The sequence below is a fragment of the Grammomys surdaster genome, unplaced genomic scaffold, assembly GCF_004785775.1.
Source record: "Grammomys surdaster isolate TR1022 unplaced genomic scaffold, NIH_TR_1.0 314, whole genome shotgun sequence".
NCBI lineage: Eukaryota > Metazoa > Chordata > Mammalia > Rodentia > Muridae > Grammomys > Grammomys surdaster.
Genome location: NW_021604733.1, coordinates 453,819 through 478,563, shown reverse-complemented (window position 1 = coordinate 478,563; position 24,745 = coordinate 453,819). Strand labels below are relative to the sequence as shown.

General features: G+C 47.1%; 1 protein-coding gene and 1 pseudogene across 1 annotated transcript in view; both read right to left on the bottom strand.

Annotated features, from left to right (window-relative positions):
- LOC114629694 overlaps positions 1 to 4,083 on the bottom strand; it is a 68,988-nt pseudogene extending 64,905 nt beyond the window's left edge.
- A 10,090-nt stretch (positions 4,084 to 14,173) lies between these two features.
- Nol10 (nucleolar protein 10) overlaps positions 14,174 to 24,745 on the bottom strand; it is a 75,296-nt gene continuing 64,724 nt past the window's right edge. The window contains exons 19-20 of the mRNA XM_028777750.1: positions 17,579 to 17,681; positions 14,174 to 14,688 (exon numbers count right to left, since the gene is read on the bottom strand). Of these exons, the coding sequence (XP_028633583.1) occupies positions 14,569 to 14,688; positions 17,579 to 17,681 (223 nt within the window). The 3' untranslated portion in view covers positions 14,174 to 14,568. The remainder of the gene's footprint in view (positions 14,689 to 17,578; positions 17,682 to 24,745) is intronic.

Here is a 24,745-nt window from a genome sequence, read left to right as displayed (position 1 = left end):
GAGAGAGAGAGAGAGAGAGAGAGAGAGAGAGAGAGAGAGAGAGAGAGAGAAGAGAGTGGAGAAAGCTTAAAAAGCCCTGCTCTAGAAGGTACTTGAGGCCTGTCATCCTTTCATCTCTCGGTTCTGCCACATCCTACAGAGATGCTCTTGTCTTCACAGCTCAAACTGGGTCAGCACACTTTTGGTCCAGATCTCAGAAAGATGGAAAGTGGGGAAGCCACTGCTCTTCTATCTAGGCATGTGGACTCTGCTGCATTCAGTTGGTGCAAACGTGGCATGCCCAGCTCCATTAATTTGCCCAGCTACGCCTTCTGTGGGATGAGGAGAAGTTCCAAGCAGTTAGATGTTACACCATACCCGACAGCATGGGTCAGTCAAATGGGAGTGGTCCCCACCATTGGCCATGTCACCAGCCCACTTCTGACAGTAACTACTGCCAGTCTGGAGGAGTACAATTATGAAGTTCACTCCTGCTTCTGTCTCAAGGATCCTGGAGGGTTCCGTGTGTGCCTGGGGTATTCTGGGTACACCACTGTGCCAGAGGTTAACAATCTATATTTATCCTCACAACCTTGAAAGCGATCCATAAGTCTAGATGGGTGAAGGTTTATTTGGTACATGCCAATATACAAATATATGGGTACAGGATGGCCACATGCTTTGTCAGCCTGAAGCAGGGCTCATAAGACAACAGACTGTCCCCCTCAGGTGTTTATTCACCACATTGGTCTTGGTTTATGAGGTCCAGAGCAGAGGCCTTCAGTCACAGAACTGACATTTGACTCAGTGTAGTATCCTGTCTCTTCCATGAGAGACAGTTACTTCCCAAGGCATTCTCCTGCCTGCTGGTACATTCCCCAGGATGAGTCTCTCCATGAGGAAAGACTCACAGGCCCTTTGTCTTGGTAGCTGTGAGCCTAAAATACCTTACCAAGTACCTTTTCTGTACTTCCTAGTGGAAATAGGACAAAGGCCGCCTACTGGGCCTGGAGGGAGCCAGCCAGAACCAGACTGGAAGAAGGAACAGCCCACTCATGGTGACCCTTTCCCTGAGACAAGCCTGACTAGGGTTACCGGGGGAATTCTGCAAGCAGCTCTCTTGAATGATGTCAGGGCTGCCTCGGTTAGATAGCCCAAGGCTCTGCTGGCCTCAGTGGACCTTTGGGAATACATTATGGAAGGTGGAAAGAAGCAGGTTCCAGGTGGGGCACTGAAAGCTTACCTGTCTGCGAAGATCCTGTCTCAGTTTCAGTTGCTATTGCTGTGATAAAACACCATGACCATAGCAACTTGGGGAGGAAAGGGTCTATTTGGTTCACTCTTCCATTGCTGTTCATCATCAAAGGAAGTCAGGACAGGAACTAAAGCAGGGCAGGAACCTGGAGGCAGGAGCTGATGCAGAGATGTTGCTAACTGGCTTGTTCAGCTTGCTTTCTTATAGAACCCAGGACCACCAACCCAGGGATGGCACCACCCACCAGGGACTGTGCTCTCCGCCCCATCAATCACTAATTAAGAAAATGCTGTACAGTTGGATTGGATGGAGGCATTTTCTTAATTGAAGTTCCTTCCTTTCAGATGACTCTAGCTTGTGTCAGATTGACACACAACCAGCCAGGACAGGCTCGTCCAGGTACTGCACTGCAGACATCGCTCACTATGGATGTGGAAGTGCTGGGTGGGCTTGACTCGAACATTGCCCCTTCTACTCCCAGGTTAGTCTTCAAGTCATCTCATTAATTGAGAATGCTTTCTCTTCCCTGTGAGGCAGGAAGAGAGAATTAACAACACACGGCTATGAGGCATAAAAATGTTAACTCCAGGACTCCCAAACAACCTGTCACTCAGACTACCCAAAACCACTACAATGATTATACACCCTCCTCCAGCAAACAACGAAAATCCATCACCTAAACAGCCAAAGAAGGGTCCACCCATCAGACTCCGGACCCCAGACTGGGGCTCTTGAGTGAGTTGTCCACCTGTGTCCACTCCCATTCTGTGGACTGCATTTGCTGCTTCTACGCTCATCTCTAATAAGTCTGTATTTTTGATTCTACTCTGTTCTTGTTGGACTGTGTGCTTGAAATACAAAGAACCTGGACGCTGATCATGGGATAGCCTGGAGACTCCCTCTAGTAACACTGAGAGCAGGAAGTGGCTAAGAAGCCTTTCAGTCCACTCCCCACAAATCTGACTTCCCGTTGCAGCTATACATGTATGCGCAGGTATAAATTAAATACCAGAACAGGGGACAGTGTCCAGAGTATGTAAATAATTTCCATAAGGCAACAATAATAATAAAAATATGGACTACTGGGCAGTGATGGCTCATACCTTTAATCCCAGCACTTGGGAGGCAGAGGCAGGTGGACTTCTGAGTTCGAGGCCAGCCTGGTCTACAGAGTGAGTTCCAGGACAGCCAGGGCTATACAGAGAAACCCTGTCTCCAAAAAACCAAAAAAAAACCAAACCAAAACAAAAAAAAACCCCAACAACCACAAACACACAACAACAACAACAAACCCATAAAGTGGCTCAGTGGGTAAAGGCAGCTCAAGCTTGTCTTGAGTTTGAACCCCAGGACCCATACAGTGAAAAAAGAGACTCAACTCCTTCAAGGTGTCTTCTGACCTGTGTATGGACACACAGACATGCACACTAAATGCATCTTTGTTTACAATGATGGGGGTCAGGGGGAAACATTGTAACTCCTTATATAGTTGAGCAGTGTCCACAGCTGCACAAGGCATGCTAAACAGGAGGAAGCCAGCCAGTGTCCCCAGGAACAGAGGAACAAACGGGCAGAATTCGGTGTGCGCGCACACAACAGCCACGGGAAGGAGTGGCTCGCTGGCATGCTACCGCAAAGATCAACCTTGAACACCACATGGTTAGTGAAACGAGTGAGACACAAAAGGTCAAGACTGGACGATCCCATGAGATGAGGCAACTTCACAGTCAGCAACTAGTGCAAAGGTCACCAGCAACTGGGCAGATTAGTGGTCAAGGGGCACAGGGTGTCAGGAGGGCAGATGACAAAGCTTTGGAGGTGGATGGTGGAGATGCCACACAGCAGTGTGCACGTAGTTAGTGTCACTAAATTTCATGCTTAATGAAATGCTCAAGTGGGGGCTGGAGACATGGCCAGGGCTTTGCAGTTAAAGGAGATTGTGTTTCAGGAGGTCGAAAGATTAGTTCTTATCACCCACATGGGACAGCGCACAACTGCAAGTAACTCCAGTCCCTCTTCTAGCCTCCACAGGCACCTGCACACACGGCATACCACACACACACACTTTTAAATATTTTAAAAATTATTTTTATTTCATGTGCATTGAGATTTTGCCTACACGAATGTCTTTATGTCTACACGACAGTGTTGGATCCTCTGGAACTCTGGAGTTACAGACAGTTGTGAGCTGCCATGTGGGTGCTGGGAATAGAACCCAGGTCCTCTGGAAGAGTAGCCAGTGCTCTAAGTGCTGAGCCATCTCTTCAGTCCCACCCACATAAAATTTTAAAAATCTTTTTAAACGCCGGGCAGTGGTGGCCCACGCCTTTAATCCCAGCACTTGGGAGGCAGAGGCAGGCGGATTTCTGAGTTCGAGGCCAGGCTGGTCTACAGAGTGAGTTCCAGGACAGCCAGGGCTACACAGAGAAAATCTGTCTCGAAAAACAAAAACAAAACAAAACAAAACAAAAAAACAAAAACAAACAAACAAAACAAAAAAAAAACCCAAACTTTTAAAAAATGTTTAAAAGGTCATTTGGCACATACTCCAGTGCCAAATAACAGTGGTTATTTTGTCAGTCTGACAAGATGTAGGATTCAGGAGACAAACTCCTGGGCATGCCTGAGCGAGAGTTTCTAGATGGAGTCATTGAGGTAGGAAGACCCACCCACACTGTGGGCAGCACTACTCCTGGGGCTGGGGTCCTGGACAAAATCAAAAGGACAAAGACACCTGAGTGCCAGCATCTACCTCTCTGCTTGACAGCAAATGCAATGCGATCTGGTGCCTCCGGAGTTCCGGTGCCTCCGGAGTGCCCCTGCTGCCGTGCCTGTGCCTTCCCCTCCATGTTGGACTGTACTCCCGAACGGTGACCCAAAATAAACCCTTCCTTTCTCAGGTTGCTTCTGTTATTTTTGTCATGATTCACAGTGCAAAGCTGCCAAGCTGGGCCCAGGCGGGAAGGGTATGGCGGCAGAGGGAGGCTGGTTATGCCGCCTGGCTCTCCCTGGCTCTCCCTGGGCCCGCAGATGTGGCTCATTCAGGCACTGGTCTTTTGCATGGAAACCACTTAAGAGTCAGGAGGGAAATTCAAGTTGAGTCATTACTGCAGGATGTGCAAAAGTGGTACCGGCAGGACCCCCAAACTTGGCATCCTCAGAGGAAATGATTTTGTTTTGCAGCCTCCCCTGTCACCTAGCCTGCTCATCAGGGACAACTGTGTTTCCTATCTTAAGACATTTCCAAATGGGGCGTGCTGGCGAGCACTTCTGCAAACACATCCGGGAGGAGCCGGCCATGCTCCAGATCTGGGGCTCAGTGCCTCCAGGGCTTCTACAGGAAAAGGCTGCAGCTGGCAGGAAGCCTGGGGTCTCCTAGATTGCTTTCTGGGGAAAAAAAAAAGTACCGGAATAGAGCAGAATGGAGAAGGCCACCCAGTCCACAAAGGGTGCTCACTCCACTTGCTCCCAACGAAATCAAGACCCCCAGAGGATCCTGTTTGTGTTTGGTTGGGCTTCAGCCTCCTCTTTCTCTTCCCAGGTGCCTAAAACCCCACAGATCCACCCACAGGATTCCCCTGCATGTGTCTTCCAGCACAGAATGCCTATAGGGAGCGACAGCTTCTGCCCCAAGCCCTGTGGAGTGCTCTCACTGCCCGCTCCCTCGGCTCCTTTCTCTTTCAGGCTTTCCAAGCCCACAGATGTCATGTGCCTGACTGGGGCCCTGACCTGGGAAGGATGAGGCTAATATCCAGATGGGCATCCGTCTCCTCCAACACATCCCACTGGTACCTCTGTTTCCCTCAGTTAAATGCAAACCCTGGTACCAAGACTGCTTATTTCCCTAGAGTGTGTGTGGTTATCACAGTCCTTGGGGCTCTGCGGGCGAGGGCACAGGGTGGCAGTGGCAGTGTTACCCATGGGATTGCTATGGTTACTGGGAAACAAAGGGGAGACTTTGGTAGCCCTCACCTAGCTCAGGCAGGCTGATGGCTTTTCAGGACACTCTGATCCCCATGAAGGGGACATGTACTGCTCCTGGCCTTACCTATTATCACCGTGGTCACCTAGTATCACTTGGCCAGGTGCCAAGCACACACAGTGTTCTTTCCGGAACCTGCCATCGCTGGGAGTTGCTAAAGTGAGCGTTAAGTCAAGAGCTAGGTCTGTCAAGAGCAGAGCGAAGATTTTAGAGTAGTGGGGGATGGACCACTCTAGGGTGGTGACCTATGCACTGAATGTGGCCTTGAGAACTCCCAGGCTGTGGGCACTCAGAGGAGATGTGGATGCAAGCCATAGCAGTCTCACGGGGCACAGTCCCTGTCCCGCTCCTTACCTCTTGTATTGGGGAGCTCTGCTTGGTTACATTAAAGGCAACGGGCTCTTTGCTTGTGAGGCCAACCCCTGAAGGGAAATCACTATTCTTCAGCAGAAATGTCTTTAGTGACTCTTCAAAGAGTATCTTGCCCTCGTTCCTCCATGGTGAGGAGCTCACAGGACTGGAACAATCCAGGCTTGAGGGTCTTCATCAGCTAGTGCCCAATAAAGGAAATTCTCCCCACATCTGACCTCCCCAGTGAAGTCCCACCCCCATCAGGCCTCTCATTTCTTGCTTCTATTCCCCCCCAACCTCCCACCCCTGCCTCTGCAGGATGCTCTGTTAGGAAGCGCCAGGGTTCTGTGGTGGCCTCAGTCAGTTCTCTCTGAAGCATACCTCCTCTGTGGGTCCTAGCCACACAATGGACTTTACTGCCATTGCCCTGTCCAGTGCCCAGGACATGCCATAGCTTCACTGCTTCCAAATTCCAGTCCTGCCATTTATCTGCCAATTATTTCTTTGTACGCCATTGGAATTCAGCTAGCTCATAGACTGTGCCAGGCAGCAGCAAGCCCACCACTCAGCCAACTGGGCCCCAGCTTTATCTACTCTGTCCCTCTTTTCAACTCAGGAAGCCTGAGTTTCTGAATCTCCAACAATTTGTGGCACTTAAGATCTTCTCAAAGGCCAGGCGGTGGTGGCGCACGCCTTTAATCCCAGCACTTGGGAGGCAGAGGCAGGCAGATTTCTGAGTTTGAGGCTAGCCTGGTCTACAGAGTGAGTTCCAGGACAGCCAGGGCTACTCAGAGAAACCCTGTCTCGAAAAACCAAAAAAAAAAAAAAAAAAAATCTTCCCAAGGTGCAGTGGGGACCTTTACCCACAGATCTGTGTCCCTAGGAGCGCTGCAGGAACAGATATGCTGGGGTGTCTTTCAGTGAGCATGGTGGATGTGGCCATGTTCTACACACAGGAGCCCAAGCCCCACTGCTGTTTGCAAAGTCCTATAGCCACAAGCAGCTTCTCTGGGTGCTTCCTGAGCTCAGAGCGGCAAACTCGCTTGTGGTGAATGATCTGCTTGCAGTGAGTGCTCTGTGGTGAGTGCTCTGCTTGTGGTGAGTTCTCTCTGCTTGCAGTGAGTGCTCTGTTTGTGGTGAGTGCTCTGCTTCTGATGAGTGCTCCACTTTTAGTGAGTGCTCCTGACTGGCTTGTGATTAAGGCTCTAGCTTTTGAGGTCCATTAAGTCCAGGTACACAGAACACAATCCATAGCAACAAGATAAGAAAATCTCAGCCTAGACCACACCAGGAGCCGAGTGGGACCAGGCAGTGCTCTTGCTTGTCTCGGACCCTGATCTCACCATCGTCTTCAATGTCACAGTTAAGAGGGGTACTCTCTAATATGAAATTTCATTTCTAAGAATCAGTGTTGTTTCCTGAGTCCTACAGCGCGTTCCCAAACCTTCTTCACTGACACACCCAAACACTGCCAAAGTGCTGGTAACTGCTGAAGTCAGAGGGCAGACTCCTCAGGGCCAAATGCTCCCTGATTTGTGAGACTCAGTAGAGGAAGAGCTCACTGACACTCTCCCCTGGGTTCTGGGGAAAGGTGGAGGAGGGAGCTGACATCTTGCAGCCCAGGATAGGCAGGCCACTTGCCAGGTGCCCTGTAGTGTAGAACTGTCACCTCAGGAAAACAATGCTTAGAGAAGGCAAATTACACCTAGAGGTTTTGTGTGTGTGTGTGTTTCGTGTGTGTTTGTGTGTGTGTGTTTTTAAACAGCTCTAACTATTTTCAGACTTGTCCTAAAACTGATGGGGATGGACTGGGAGGACTCTTGAGGGTGTACTGGGAGGACTGGTAACTGCCTCCATGGGTAGTACTTGAAGTGCTGCCCACCAAACTCACACTAGCTGTTGCCTTTGCCTAGCCAGAATTTTTCCTGAATTCCTTACTTACCTTTTATTCTAGTCGAGATCAGGGATCAAACAGGGTTGAGCTACACCTCCAGTCTCTGATTTCCATACACCCACATTCTATTAACACCAACTGTGCAGGCTGCTGGGCCACCTACCCCAGTTCAGCCCCACCACCTGTGTGCTCACTGCTCCCCCCTCTACCCCAGTCTCTGTTACCATAGTTACCAGGGCGGCATTGACAGTAGGGATGCTCCTGCAGTGTTTGAGAAGGCAGGGTAACTCATCTGGCCTTAGGTGACCCACGGTGGCAGGATCACTACTGGCTGAGATAACCCAATAGAGCCTTAGAGGGACCTGTGGATCTTGATTTGTGGAGGAGAAATGGGCCTTAGGCAAGGGTCTGGACCTCCTGTGACACACAAGGGTGGTAAGCTGATTTGCTGTTGACACCTTGACTGAGCATGACTTGTGAGGTAGATACTGTTCCTAGTCCCATCCTACAGGTGAGAACATGGAGGTCCAGACAGGAAAGAACTTAGCCTCAGACCAAAGAGCAGGTAAATGATTCCAACCTGACCAACATCAGATGAGACGGCGTGGAAACCATTTAGCTCCAGGCCTGCCAGTTACTGGATTTGGCATACGTGAGTGTGCTAGGAAGTCTATGTCAGCTTGATGAGGCCCCATCCACACACTGAATAAAGTGATGACTATGACCTATGGCACCTGTCTAACCCAACCCATTGAGGGCCTGAGTGGAATGGAAGGGCGTAGCTGGATGCCCTCCAGTTGGGGCAGTACTGGCCCTTTCCGTAGGCAGAGTGGGTCTAAAACATCAGCTCTTCGTAGGTGTGAACCGTGGCCAGTAGACTTCAGTGTCTCTTATTATTAGCTGTCCTAGATCTCCAGCTTGCCAACTGTAGACCATGGAGGCTTCTCAACCTCTCAGGACTCCATGTAACAACTTTCTAGCAAATTCTGTCACCCCCATGTAGCCAACAGCCATCCTCAGCCTGTGGCACGCTAGGTGCGCTGTGGATTTACTGATGGAGTAACCTTCATTAAGAAGCACCAGGTGCTCAGGAGGGGAGGTGGGGGAACAAGGTTCTTGCCACTCAGCAGCAACAGTAGCTGTCGCGCCTTGACAGTCCCTAAGTAGCTGTGAGATTCTGTCCCCCACCATAACAAAAAGTAACGAAATGAAATAAAATGAAGTCCACTCCTTACTGGAGACTTACAGCTATGCCTTTGAAACTCAAGTTTTTAAAGCAAACCCATCGTCATGGTAACCCTCTTAAAACAAGATGCGACCTGGCTCAGAGAACATGCAGGATAATTACAATAGTGCTTTGTATTTAGCTCCACCTTCCTTTTGAGGGCTTTAATGGACCTCACTCATTAAGCTCCACAAACACTCTCTGAAGTCTTCAGGGGACAGATACTATTAAACCCATTTTACAGATGCACACACCAAGGAACAGCAGGTTAAGTGGCTGTGCCACTAACTGGCAACTTAGCCTTGAGCAAGTCTAGACCAGACCCAGGTCTCCTTTTGTTTCCTCTGTTGTCTTCACTAGCAGACTCCATGCTAGCTTTGGAAAGCTCTCCATCATTAAAGGATTACAGTTTCTCACAGCCTGGTCTGGGGATCCCTGACTCTGCCATCGATGTACAAACACTGATGTGGTGCAGAGGAAAAAGGGCAAGCAGGAGCCGTGGCCGTGGGACCACAGAAATGTGAAGATCTGCAGAGGGCACACCCACCTGTGAGGGTGACATGACCTAAGACCGAAGGCATCAGCCATCCTGATGTCCTAGGGGACACATAGCTGACATCAAGCCACACCTGTTCTAGTCTAAGTCCTCTGTCCTGTGCCAGTCACAGTGGCCAAGGCTCTGCCGTCCCTGAACACCACAGCAAAGTTCACCTTGGAGTCTGTGCCATAGCTCTGGGAGTCCCAGGTTAGGTTTTACGGCTTCAGAACTGTTTTATAGGTCTTCCCGGGGCTTCTGCTGCTGGGGCTTCTGCTGCACGATCTGGGGCCTATTCTGATTTCATTCAGCCTTATTCCACACGACGAATTGTACTGTCTGTCGTCTCCTCCTCCTCTTCCTCCTCCTCCAACTCTGGTAGGTGCTGGGAGTAGAACCTGGGACTTCTGGAACAGCAAGTGTTCTTAACCATCTAAGCTAACTAACCTCACCAGCCCGAAACTTTTTTGTTGTTTGGTTTCTCTGTATAGTCGTGACTGTCCTGGAACTCACTCTAGTAGAGCAGGCTGTCCTTGAGCTCAGGGATCCTCTTGCCTTTGGCTCCTGAGTGCTGGGACCACTGCCTGGCTATATTGCCTGTATTCTTGTGACTCTTCTGCCTTCTGGTGAAAACAGAAGCTGCACCAGAGTAGGGCATCTGCTTAGTTACTTATAAGGAACAGTCAATGAATCAACTGAACAAACCATGGCTTTGCTGTTGGGCCTGAGGAGGAAGAAAGGACAACGGGGGTGGGGGGGGCCAGTATGAGGGACCAGAGGAACATGATACGGAGGAGGAGGAGGAAGAGAAGAAGACAGATGAAGGATGAAGGCTGGGGAAGGGATCCCAGAGACTGTCTGAGTACATGTGAAAAGGAATTTCAGGGATTGGGCACAAAGTCCAGAAGAGAAAGTCTCATTAAGAGGCGAGGACCAGGCAAGGGGAGCTTGGCGAGACTGGAGGGACACAGCGGGGCTCCAACAGGAGCAGTGGTCACTGGGAGGCAGGACTGGGGCCCTGGGGCGGAGACTCCAAAGTTCCACTCATTCTGCAGAACTTGAGAAGGGTTAGAGGAAGAGAAGGCTGTTCCCGGGTCAGCCAGGTGTGCAAGCAGAAACCGGGCAGTGAACTGAGGGAGGCCGGATAGGGAAATCCAACTGGGGAGGTGTTCCGGCCAGCTGGATTTGAAACCCCCTCAAATCCTGAGTCTAGGATTCATCATTCTGTCCTACATCTAAAAGAAACTCAAGGCTACTTAAAGTATATAGCTGGACTCCTTCCCACCTGTCAGCTTTGAAGTCCTATTTGGGTTGGGCTGGGAGCAAGGATCATCAAAGAATGAGAACTTCCTCTTCCATATGACGTGTGTGTGTGTGTGTGTGTGTGTGTGTGTGTGTGTGTGTGTGAGCAGAGGGTGTTGGGGGCACCTCACTAGTCAGGAAGCCCAGGAGCACAGCAGGCCTCCACCTTCCTGCAACTCCCATGCCTCTCTGGAAGCCCGCTCACTGGCCATTGTTGGACACTTTCTCACTTGAGGTTCTCTCTTTGAAAATGACTCTAGCCAGGTGGTGGTGGTGCACACCTTTAATCCCAGCACTTGGGAGGCAGAGGCAGGTGGATTTCTGAGTTTGAGGCCAGCCTGGTCTACAGAGTGAGTTCCAGGACAGCCAGGGCTATACAGAGAAACCCTGTCTCGAAAAACCAAAAAAACAAACAAACAAACAAAAAAACCCACCACCACCACCACCACCACCAAAAAACCCAAAAATGACTCTAGCAGTGATAAGTTGACAGAAAACTATGCAGCACGCCGTCCATTTAAAGATACCAGCCCAGGAACTGACTTCTTTAATGTCATGTTTTCTTCTTTGAAAAAAGTTTTTAACATTTATTTGAGTTGTGTGCATATGTGGAAGCATACACATGCACACACACACACACATACGCACACACAGACACATATAGAAACACACAGACAGAGAGACACACACAGTGGACATCTTACGGGAGTCAATTCTTTCTACCATGTGGGTTTCAGAGCCTGAACTTGAGGTCATGAGGCTGGCAGCAAGCACTTTCACCTCTGGAGACCTCTCACCAGCCAGTCCCTCACTGACACACTGACACCTCTCCTATGCTCTCTTGACCGAATACATCCCATTTTCTGTTTCCTTATGTTACAATCTCTCCCCAGGGTTATTTATTGATAATGGATATTTTCAATGTCCTTTTCCCCGTTCCTCTGCCAACCTTTTCAAATTCATCTCTTTGCATCCTACCCTCTCTGAAAGCTCAGGTGGGAATGACTCCTCAGGCATAAAGATTAAGGTCCAACATTAAGTAGACATTTATTGTTCAGTTCCATCTGACTCAGTCATTTGTGACAGGGCAAGACAACACAGGGTTCCTCCATATTGTATTCTTGCTGAGGCCACTTTAGATTTAACCAGAATTTGATCTCCTTGATGGAGAATCCCGTGGAAAATAATTACCCAACTCTAAGAGGTCAAGATGCTCCAGCTAATTTATCTTGGCTTCTATTAAACTGCTTGCTTGTACAGATCTTTCCCTGCTGCTGCCAAGCGAGATACCAGGATGTGGTTTTGCCTTCAAAACCCCTTATGCTAAAAGCTTGGTGCTACGCTGGTCCCAAATACCTGAGTGTAGTCACCATTGGCTGGGAAAAAAGACTTTCGTTTGGCTGTGAACTACATTTGAATGTTCTCTGGTGGGCACCCCATAACGGCTTAAGTAAATATATATGATGTGGCAGACACTGTTCTAGAGATTAGATACACAGTCACAAACAAAAATACTGATTAAAACATCCTCCCCAACTCTTACTGAGTTGACATTCTGGAAACAGGAGCCAACACTGGACAAGTTAGCTGAGAACATTCACAGTGAGCAAGTTGCATGCTGCTGGGACATGCTGGTTCATTCAACCATTCTCTATCCATTCTCGTATATCTGGCATTTTCCATAGTAAGGTTCTAAATTTATATTATACTTATTTGTGTGTGTGCACATGCGTGTGCATGTTTAAGTGAGCATGTATAGGTCAGATATGATTTACCATACTTGTTTTTCTTCTTCCACTCAGGAAGTCTCTGTGGCCCCCATGGTAACGTTTTGAAAGCATATTTAGATAGAGTATCATTTGTAAACTTGGCATGCTGGCACCAGGATACGATGATTTAAATGGGGCAGAACTGACCAGATGGGGAGAGAAAGTAACCTGAGAGGCCTAGGGGAGCGTTTGGAGCTGAGGGAAAGGAATGTGTAAAGGCTGAGAGAATGCCTGGAATGTTCTAGAAAGAGGAAGGTCAGTGTGGTGACAGCAAACAAAAGAAGTCTGTGCCAGGCAAGGGTCCTTCTGGGACTCAGGATGTTACAGAATGAGAAGAGAGCCACTGGAGGATTCTGAGAAAAGGATCTGAACTCAATTTTCTTCCCAGAAGCCCTTCTGAGTCCCTTAGCCCTGGGCCTGTATTTTCTGCTGGCTGCCTCGTATCAATCCCTTCTCTCCCAGCACGCCTCTTTCTTCCAAAGGTTATTGATGAAACTGCTTGAAACAAAAGATTTAGGTATTGGGTCTGGGATGCTGAAGCTTTGAGAGGGATCTGGAGCAGAAGAGAACACATCACTGAAGAACCCCAGTTCTCCGGGGCCTGGTGCCCAGCTCTGGGGATACACTTCTCACACCAGCTTGTAAGTCTCACCAAGAAGGACAGCTGTTGGCAGGACTGGGAGGAACAATGCCAGCCACATCATAGGCGTTAGTCACCAGCAGGTGACTGACTATCATGGGTTAGAGTTTAAACCTAAAATGTCTTCCATAGGCCTCTAACTTAAACATCTGTCCCCAGATAGTAGTTGGGAGGTGTGGGGGTGTTCTTGGATGTGGGGACTAGCTGGCAGACATCAGTCACAGGTTGCTCAGGCAAACCCTTTAAGGCCATGGCTGGGATTTCATTTCCTGGCCTGTAGTGATGTGAACAGCTTCTGTATATACCAACACCCTCTGAAACCAAGAGCTAAGATGATCCCTTAAGTCCATACTGAGTATTTTGGTGATAACTGTACAAAAGCAACTAATACAAACACAGGAAAACGACAGAGGAGGATACCCAGCATGTACGGCAATTTTAAAATGGGAAACTTTGAGAAAGGAAAGAGAGGGCACCAGGGACTCAGCCCCAGGAGGGATCTTCTTAAGAGTTAATAGGTAGGAGTGTGTGTGTATATGTATATGTGTGTGTGTGTGTGTGTGTGTGTGTGTGTGTGTAGATTCATGCACCAACAGTAACAGTCAGAAAGCTCTTGAGTACACATCACAAGCCGAAGAGACAAGGGGCCACACTGAAAGAGGGAGATAGTGGCCAAGTCCACAACACTGACTGCTAACTAATGTGTCCTGCCTTGTGGACTCACCGCAGGTACAGATCAAAGAGTTCCCATTCCATTTGTTTACACGAGAAACTCCAAAGTACAGAAGCTGAAGTGAATTTTAAGATTTCTGCAGGCAGGAGTCCTCCTCAGAGAAACTGTCCAAATACAAGTATCTCCTTTTATAGACGTTGCCTGTATCAAATAGTTCTTCATCAGAAAACGACATAATTTTGTGACAAGCTAAAACAAATAGCCAGTAGCATTCACTTATTATTTATTACCATTAATTTATACTCTTGATATAAAAATAGTTTAAAAAGTATGCCAAAGGAATATAAAAGCAAGCAAGTAAGCTTGCCAACATAGTCGTGCACATAAACAGGGCCAATCAGCAGATTCCAGGTAAATAAGGGCAGGAATCCGTGTGACTCAGTCCCGAGGAGCAGAAGACAGTGAGAACAGACACTCTCACTGGGCATGGTGGTGCATATCTTTAACTTCAGCACTCAGGAGTCAGAGGCAAGTGGATCTCTAGGAGTTCAAGGCCACAGATGGAATTCCAGGAACTCCAGGGCTACACAGAGAAACACTGTCTCAAGTCTCAAACAAACAAACAAACAACCCCCTCCCAAACAAACAAAATCTAAAACCCAAACCATTTTTACAACATGATAATCTCTTGTTTTCAGCAGAGGATAAACTTTTCATTTCATGTAGACCTTTCCAATATTGGAAATGATGCCTGCTTTCCCTGATCAACAGCAGGGGAGAAGACAATATTTAAGGGGGCAGGGACTCCTTGAGCCGGGTAGTGGGCCAGTCAGACCAGCAGCACCATGACACATGTCCACATGGAGCTTTAACTGCCACATCCCCTTGCCTGGGAACGGTGCCCTTGTGAGAACCCGGGGGAGAAGCACAGCTTCCTAGTTGCTCGTAGCCACATGTCTTTGGTCAGTGAAAGGGCCGGCCTCTTCTGGGTCTGGACCTCAGGTGGCTGGCAGATCTACGCAGCTTTTTCCTCTCTTGGCGATGTAGCTTTTCGGCCTCTTGTTGCTTCTTTTGCTGTTCAGACTAAAAGAAAGTGAAGTGAGTAGATGAAAGGGTTTGCTCTAACCCTCAGGGTGGAGCAAAGGGCCGCAGTCTCAGAGTCCTGTGCAGCTCAGCATCATGTTCTAACTGCTGGGTAACAGCCTGCCCTGGCAGCAGCAGTCGGACAAAGAACAATTTTCACTGTCAAAGGAGAAATTCTGAATCCCTGGGCAAAGGAGAACTGCCCACACCAGCCCGACCACAAAGTCAGAGCCCCCTGGAATGCTCTAAGTGGACTCATGCCTACTTCTGCTTGCACATTGAAAACCGTGCGTTCATTCACATAGACTTAAAGGCAAACAAAAAAGATTGCATTTTATAAAATACATATCAAACATGCATTTTATCACACACATATCAAAATGCATTATGACCTACTCCTGATTAGACAACTCATTGGGGCTGTAAGGATTTCTGGAGTCTTCATGTGTGAGTGTGGCCCTGTTGTTACAGTATAAAGCAGGACTGTGGGCAGCTCTGGGCAGCCTTTTCCAGAGCAAGAGCTGCCAGAAGAGCTAGGAAGAGGCCTCTATTGTTCACAGACAAAGCTCCCCACACACAAGGTCTATCATTAGCCTCTCTCCCCAAGGCTGCACTGGGAGACCATGCCACTGTGTCACCCACTCATCAAGATTTACGGGGCAATTAGCTCTTTTCCAAGTCAGCTTTCCTCTTTCTCCTTGTTCCTGTACAGCTGCAGCCTACAGCCCTCGTGGGGAAGGGGAGAGGGCAGACACTAGCTGTGGTGACATAAGCAACAGCTCTGATTCAAGTATTAGTATACATAGCTTCCCATGTATTCTACTGGCACTGCAGAAAGCACCTATGGACACACTGGGCAACTCCATGATTCTGCCTCAATGTATCATATACAATAAACATAGAACAAAAAGAGATGCCTATAAACAAATATACAAACATGTCTCTAAATATATATTTAACACTGAAATACTAAATAGTTAAGAGCATGCCAATCAAGTAATAAACCTCACAAATCAAACATTAGTTGACATAGCATATCCTCCCGAAGGGTTTCGAAGCCTCCACTTGACTCAGCTCTGATGTCACTTCAAGCAAGTCTCAGGGTATCACCTCATCTTTTCATTTTACCACAAATCTACAAAGGGATATTCAACTTTGTGCCCGACTTAAAAGTTCTGTGGGGTGGAAATGACTGTGTCTTCTCACTGCCAGATTCGGGGCCTGTGACCAGCATCCTCCCACTGAGCAATCTCCCCAGCTCTGACACAAAGGCTTCCAGTGGAACAGCTATAGATCTAGCGAACATATAGACAGCACTGGTTGGCTTGTTCAGTGTGGGGATGGAGCTCAGCTGCAGAGTGTTACCTGCATGCACGGCCCTGGAGGACCGATGGTAAGCACGAGAATGAGAAAGAACGAAAAGAGAGAGCATGAGGGAGTAGCTGAGGGAGTGCGCATGTCCTTTTCTGTTGAGTTTTCCAATTCACTGCAAGAACTGACCAGTGAGTGAGCAGCTCAGATGGCTCAGGGCTCCTGCCTGTCTCACCTGTGCTCTAGGCTACAAGGGGCTATGAACAAGAACAGTGCTCACCTACAGTCTGTTGGACAGAGCCACACAGAAAAACCGTAGATAGGTCTATTCCTAGAGATGGATCCTGTTTCAAAGGTGACACAAACTTGTCTCTTTCAGACAATAAAGTTAACAATATGCTCTGTTACACAATAAGCCTTGTGTTAACAAGTCATACTATGCTCATTTGGTTTTGGGGAAAAAAAAAAGCCTAACACAAAGTAGTTTTAGCTTAAAAATTTTGATCTATTTAAAAGACTAGATTACAGACTGGCAGAATTTTGGAAAACTGCAAGAACTCCACTACAAAGTGTGTGCTCCTGTGTGAAACACACAGCTCCTCCTGTGTGTACTGTTAAAAAGAAAACCTCAGGGAACGTTATGGCATGTAAGTGACATGTCAATTTAGAGAAGGAGCCACAGGGGGAAGGCAGTCACCTTTGCAGATGCCCTTTTTACTTGATGACTTTGTTGAAGAATCTGACCAAGACGGAGAAAATTATCTTTTTAAGAAAAGAGACCATGTTGTTTTAGTTGTTAGCTAATGGAAGATACTTAAGCAATTCAGTCCTCCCACAATGTGCAAAAGGCATTAGCACTACAGCATGTTTAAGAAATGGGTCCTTGGCCGGGCGGTGGTGGTGCACGCCTTTAATCCCAGCACTTGGGAGGCAGAGGCAGGTAGATTTCTGAGTTCGAGCCTGGCCTGGTCTACAGAGTGAGTTCCAGGACAGCCAGGGCTACACAGAGAAACCCTGTCTTGAAAAAACAAACAAACAAACAAACAAACAAACAAACCAAAAAGAAACCCCAGAAAGGAAGGAAGGAAGGAAGGAAGGAAGGAAGGAAGGAAGGAAGGAAGGAAGGAAGGAGAAAGAGAGGGCAGAGAAAGAGAAAGAAAAGAAAAGGATCTTCAAGACGATTTAAAACAGATTATCACTGACTGAGAAATCACTTTGGGAAATGCCTGTATCTGGGCAAGCCAGATGGGACCATCACACAACTAGTCACTTCATAGTCCTTTCTAGGTAAGTACTGGGTGTGTCTATCTCCTTCAGCCAGAGCTCTTGTGTAGCTAGGCTGCACAATGGGCCAGAGACTTAGAAGAACATAGGTGATCAAGCAGAGGCCAGCATGAGGCCTTTCCCCCATGAATGCTCTTCTGTAGCTGTTATCCAGCTGGGACTCTGGTATAGGAAAGCACTGGAGTAGGGAACACAGCTTCCTCAGTGAGAGAAGCTTGGGAGAGTGGCCCCAAAGCCATACACATACCTAGAGCTTTTCTGTGTGAATTAAAAATAAAGTCATGAAACTACTTACCCTCTTGAGAGTAAATGTCAACTGCTTGCTGCCAACAGTGGTGTCCGATACATTCAATGTTCCATGTTTTGCTTCAAGTTTCAAACGATCTTCCAGAGTTTTGCTGTAGGAGGTAAAAGAACGACATATTCATTAACATGCTTTGATTGACTATTTGGAATAGGTTTAATTAGGACTGATCACATGAACAAGTCTTGCATGCACATGGTAAACAGTAACATTCATCTAACAGAGCCCAGAGTCGGCTGTCCTCAAACTGTCATTTTCCATAAGCACACTGTAAAAACAGTGGCAGACAAAACCACTAATTAATTCAATAGTTAAGGACCTCAATCTCAATGGCTGCCACTTAGCTCACTGGATTGTGTTTCTGAAGCTAAAATGTAAGCAGCAATGTTTCTGGCCTGTGGTGTCCTGGGATAGTCTGCAGCGATGGTGATTCTAGGTCACTCTGCATTTAAACCAGCAAGGTGGGTGGACATGTGGGCCCTCGTTCACCTCCTACAAGGAACTGGGTGCAAGCTGAGTTCCTGGTCACAGAGAGTCCCGGACAGTTCTGGTTTTTCTTCATCAGCCTTAGTCAATCCCCATCTTCTACATGGACAACTGAACACAAATCCCTCTGTACCACCTGACTTCTTTCCATTGAGCTATCTGCTGGTATCTTAAGCATTAACACTTCATTCCAGAACAGAATCTCCATTCACTTCTTGATGAGGTTTTCCACACTATCCTAGTCTCTTTATACAATGGATAGCTCTGTAACTGTGGGTTGATCTGTCATTTTCTTCTTTATAATGAAAAATCCTTATGTGTTCTCCAATGCTGGCTGGGGAAAGCGCACGTGTGTGTGTGTGTGTGTGTGTGTGTGTGTGTGTGTGTGTGTGTGTGTGTGGATTACAGGAATGCACCATGTCCAACTCTCCGGGACCAATATTACATTCAAACCCCAACAGCAGTGATATATAAAATTTACCTGCACATTACCAAAATGCTTTATCATAAATCAGAACATCGAGACCCCCATCCCCACTAAGATGCTTTGGAGTGGAAAAACTGAAACAAACCCAGCTACATGCAGTAAGGATCTGCCTGCTCCAGAGCACAGGAGAGGGAACCAGAAAGGAAGAGTGCTGTTTCCTTTGCAGTTCTCTTTCCTCCTCTTCAAACCAAGTAAATGCACAGAAACAAAACAAAGCTCGAGGCCCCCTCCATCTCCCACCTTCCCTTGAGGGACCCTACTGAGGACCTCTTAAAAGTCCCTACTAAAACTCTGATAGAACAAGGAACAGGGCCAACTGTGAGAGACGTCCTCTGTCCTCTGTCTCCTGGGATGATCTCTGTGACTAATTATGAGTGGATCCCTGCTCTTGAGGGAGATTTTGAAGCCAATGTTTGATGTTCACACCATGAGAAGTTCACTTCACTTTATAGCTACCTGTAGCGTGTGTGCTAAGCACACCTTCGTTACAGAGTCTGAGGCGTAAGTGGTTAGCAGAAAAGTGGCGCTCTTTTCTAGGCGATAATGTTATTAAGAAGCACTTTTAAAGCACTTTTCATCTTCAAAGTTCTTTACAGACTAACTAATTAATCCTTTCAACATCCCTGAGACAGAAGTATTTATCCTTTATAGATGGCAAAAGGGAGGTAAATGTTAAATGACTTGCCCCAGGCCATATGTGGATCAAGTCTAAAACCAGGGTTCCCGGAGGAAGCTTGCTTTTCAGGTGTGTGTGAGACCACGGATTTATATACATCTCCTCAGGAGACAAGTCCATCAAATGTTCCTAGTGACAAGCTTTCACATGACAAACTGGAAGGAATTAAAATCCAGTTGCAATGTTTTAAATAACTCAAAAGTGAGGCACAAGTTGACTGCAGTGCAGCAAACTGTCCACCGAGGCAGATGCCTCAGCCTGTTCACAGCCACTCTTTTTACAGCTCCAAACGGCGAGCTTCAAAGTTAACAGGAATTCTGAACTATGGAGCCACTGAGACAAAGTGCGCCACAGAGAACCTTAATTTGGGAAGTAAAAGACTTTTCAAGTCAATTGTGTGAAATTACTACTCTTTAAGAATGCCCTGACTTCCTCCACACTAGGGCACATAACTGCCTTTCTCCCAATGTTCTCTCCTCCTGTGCCTGTAAAAACTTGTTCTGTCTAGGCTGCTCAGAGAGACAAGCTGAGTTTGAGGACCAGGCATGGCAGAAGATCAGAGACGGCTGGGGATGGTGCGCAGACTTCTACATTAAAGCAAGCTCCCTCCCCTCCCTTTGAACACCAGTGTGTGGCTGCCACCCGGCAGGTCATAGTCTGCTGCGTGAGTGTGACTGGTCAGAGAGAATATGCAGGACAGACACAGAAAGCACCATGACAGGGTGCAGGGAAGCAGGCAGGTAGGGGACGGACTTCCCTTCTTACTTCAGGCCCTCCTTATCTCCCGACTCCAGGTCTCAGGTCTGGGTATGGAAGATGACGACACATGACACTTTTTAGTTGGTATGATTACATATTTCAGGGGAAAAAATGTAATCAGGACAAGTTAATAAAAACATTATGGTGACTAAAAAGAGAAAACACAGGAATTAAGATTAGAAGCTGAAACACCCAAGCTATCCAGAGTAGAGCATAAAGGGAAAAGCCTAAACGATTAGTAAGGATACCTTAATATAAAAAAGAAAATGGGCATAAACTACAAGGGAAAAAAAATCAAATGAGATATTTATTAGCTGCCCCAGGAAAGGAGAATGACTTACTTCTTTGAGGCTTAAAATACACACATACTTTATAATTTAATTAGCAACATTTAATTAAAAATCACCCCTCAACTAGTTTTTTTAATCCCTCTGGAGGGGAGGGCAAGCTGAAGAGCAGGAGGCAATGTACCTCAGCGCTCCTCAGAGCAGAAGCTAGTCACATGGCAAATGGAATCCAAATATAAAGTATGAACAGTGCTTTAGTGCTTAAAATTTTAATATTAGGTACTCCTATAACCAACTTTGGGGGCTCACTGGTTAATAACATTTTCTGTCCTTGCAGAGGACCAAGTCTGACTCCCAGCACTCACACCAGCAGCTCACATCTGTCTAAACATCCTGTTCCAGGGTGCCTGACACACTCTAGCCCCCATGGGTGTCTGCATATACATCATGTACATCAATTCAGGTAAGCGCATATACATACACACTGAATAAGTAAATCTTTTAAGTAACTCACAGAATGTTGCCTTTCCTATGAAAGTTACAAATACTCTCAATATTGCTAGTTTGCAAATGGTGCTTCAAAAGCTCCAGTGAAGGTGATCAGTTTAAGTAGCCTAAAACTGTGATGCTTCAATCTCTCAGCACGCTTAACTAAACAGATACATGGCTTTTATCTGACTCAACAAACATGTGTTCCCTGGGATTCTATTTCTTACCAAACATATCCTCATCACATTGTAGCCTTTCATATCACACAAAAGGGCTAGCATCTCTCAAATCAACACATACCACAAGCCCAGCCTTAGGTCTCCATTTGTCCACGGGATACCACCAAGAAGACATAGGCTCTGCGGAGTTCATAAGCTGAAAACCCATCTCTATACTTGAGTGTCAGATTTGCTTCACTTCACAGGGAATATGCTAGACAGTTCAATGCTACCCTTGACTGTTCCATTCTGCTTTTGGATTTAAATCAGTAGCCAGAGTTACAGTTGGTGTCTGCCTTCCCTCCACCTTCACATAGCCTTCTGGGTAATAACCTGGCTCTGAGTCTGTCAGCTCCTCTTGCCCCTGGCCTTGGGTAGGGTCTAGGCAGATGGCCCCTTTTGGGTGTGGGGGGCAGCTCTATCCCTTATCAGACTCTGACAGTCTGAGTGGCTCCCCAGGAGTTCAATCTCTCCCATACCACTGTTCTAAAGCTGAGATACTTTGTTATGGATTCCTGAACAGGGGCCTCTTCTGCTGCTATGACTTAATTCTATGAGAAACACGCAGTATTGCTGTATAAAGTGTTTGTGTTATTGAGGGAGGGACAGATGAGGACAGATCTGATGATGTTAATCTCAGCTGGCCAGTTTCTCCATGGCTTTCCAGGGGGAGGTGGGACCTGTCTCTAACCACTGAGTGCTCAGCACCATACCTTTCAAAAGGCCAGTTCCAACATGAGTCTCACAAACGGTTTCTTGAGTTTTCTCTAAATCAAGCCCCTTTCTTTCTTTTCTTTCTCTTCCACACCTCTCTGACTCAGAGGTTATCTGCTAGGTTAGGAGTAACAGACTTGGGTCCTTTCTTCCTGTCCTCAGGGTCTAGGAGGGTCTTAGCTCATTCATACCAGGCACTCCTTGGATGTTTGATGAATGGATAGTGGGTGGGGAAGCTGATAAGTGGGTGACTAAGTCACAAATACAGTTAGCAACGTGAAAAGCATGAAAAATTGTGTTGATGGACATGTGTATTTATCTAAAACCTGCTGACTACTGACTTGTTTACTTTCTCTGTTACAAAAATAATTTTCAAGCTGGGCAAGTCTGAGTGAATATTTAAACACAGCAGATCCCATTTTGATGCTGTCTTTTCTGGACTGCCTTGTGGTGACTCATGGGATAAACGTAAGGAGTTATTTCAGTTCTCTGAAGGATAATGGTTCAATGCTTTACTAAGCAGTATTAGAATCTGCAAGCCTAGGATTTGCCACAATAATCCAGTCAAGACTAGCACTCAGTAAACTGCTTTTGCCAGTGCTGGCCAGCCCCACTGGGTTAGCCCTTTAAGTAGCAAATGCTGTAACCTCCTCGCTCTTCTCACAGGGACTGTCTTATTCACTGAGAGTGCTTTACTGCCGTGATTCCCTCAGCTATTGCTTATTTTTTGTTTAAAAATTTCTTTTCTTTTTTTTTTTTCTTTTTTCGAGACAGGGTTTCTCTGTGTAGCCCTGGCTGTCCTGGGACTCACTTTGTAGACCAGGCTGGCCTCGAACTCAGAAATCCACCTGTCTCTGCCTCCCAAGTGCTGGGATTAAAAGCGTGCGCCACCACCACCCGGCTTAAAAATTTCTTAGTTCACTGCATTTTATTTATTTAGTGCAGAGAAGGAGCATGTGTGACAGTCACACAACTTCTAGCAGCCAACTCTTTCATTCCACCACGAGAGATCAAGGATCAAACTCGGGTGCCAGCAAGTATCCTTCCCTGCAGAGACACCTCGCTAGACCTGCTGTTTATTCTCAAAACTGTAAAAATGACACGTACAATCTGCATGAGTATGTGCTGTCTGAGAGTGAGGCTGCAAGAGGGAGTCAGGGTCCTGGGAGCTGGAGTCACACATGGTGTGAACCTCTGATGTCGGTGCTGGAAATAAACTCAGGTTCTCTGAAAGAGCAGCAAGCATTCTCTACCATGGAGCCATTTCTTCTGCTCCATTAAGTACGAATTTAAAAAACCCCTAAAAATATTTTTAAATTGTGTTTTATGTATATGAGTGTTTCATTGTCATATATGTATATGTATCATGTGTGGGCCAGGTTCTGTGGCGGTCAGAAGAAGGCACCAGATCCCCTGGAACTTGTGTTTCAGATGGTTGTGAACCACCATGTTGGTGCTGGGAACTGAACCTCGTTTATTGAAAACAAACAAATAAACAAACCAAAAAACAACACATGCTCTTAAACTGATGAGCCATTTCTTTAGACCCTAAGCACAAACTTTTATCCTGTTTGTTTTTCACATTACTATCCAGCTCTAGCCCATAGGAAGAATGCTATCAAGCTTAGTCAGACTCCCACCCCCCAAAGCTGTCTAATCTCTATGGTTACACTGAAAACACCCACTGCAGTTTCCTACCAGTGGTTACCAGGACATGAGGTTTTCTTGAGAAGACTATGAAAGGGTAACTGACAGTCTACCCATCCAGTGCCTAGTGCTTGCATTCCAAGCACTAGTTGGGAGCACACAAAGCAAGATAAATGCAGTAGAAAATAAACAATAAATTCAGTCTGCAACAGTGGCCTAAGAGTAATCCCCGGACAAAGCAAGATACAGTTATGGTACGTCCACCCTGCAAAGCTATTTAGCAGTTTCTCAAAAGGTTAAGGACAGAGCGGCAACATGACTGCAATTCCACTCACACGTAGGTGAAAACACATTCCAACCTGGGCTATGGTTACGCCTAAACCAGCTTGGGCTCTCTGTAGAGTGAGACTCTTGTCTCTCAAAAAACAAAAGTAATCAAATGGCTGCCCCAGACAAACTCTACCCATGGCTCTGTGTGTATGTGTGTGTGTGTGTGTGGTGTGTGTGTGTGTGTGTGTGTAAGAGAGAGAGAGAGAGAGAGAGAGAGGGAGAGAGCGAGGGAGGGAGAGAGCGGTGGTTAACTAGAACGCATGTGCTCCTAGGTTCTTAGTGGAAGGAGCAGCTCACCATCTGGTGTCCCAGTGAGTTATATAAGTGGTTGAAGTGTGAAGATGAGAAAGACATGCCTGAACTCCAGAAGCAACCCTGATGCCTTCCCCACCCCACTTTTCTCACCCCTAGACTTTAAAAAAATCACCTTCTCTTGAATGGAAAACTGGGTGCTGGAGAAAGAAGCTCAAGAGCCAGGGTGGTATTGGCTCTGCCTAATGTCTCAGGCCCACCCAGCCGCTACCAAGGACATCCCAACTCTTCTGTCAAAGACCACTCAGAGCGTCCAACGTGATTTCAGTGCTCTGCTTACAGAGTCTCAAAGGAAAGATGCACCATTTGATACTTGGCAACTGAAAATAGTTGAAAACAACACGACTTTTCTGAGGCTGCTGTTCTTCCACTCTGGTGACTACGTACAACAGAAGCATGGAAAGCCTGTGAGGTGGGCAGCCTGGGCGCAGCGAGCAGCTCACATTGCTGCACAGCCACCACATGCAGCAGCAGCCCCAGGACGTGCTTGCCGCCCCACACGGAAGCTTTGCACCCACTAATGAGCTCCCCACGCTCCTCTCTCCCAGGCCCTGGCAGCCACCACCCCTCCTATCCCCTGCACTGGACTAATCTACTGATCTTCTATCTCTCCAGTCAGTTGTAAAAGACTTAACATTTCTAGCAAATTTTTGAGTACATTTCCAATAATCAGGTAACTGAGCTAGTGTAGGGTGCTAGCTTTGTTTGCCTGTGTGTGTGGAAGTGCACATGCATGCAGAGGCTGGTGGCCAC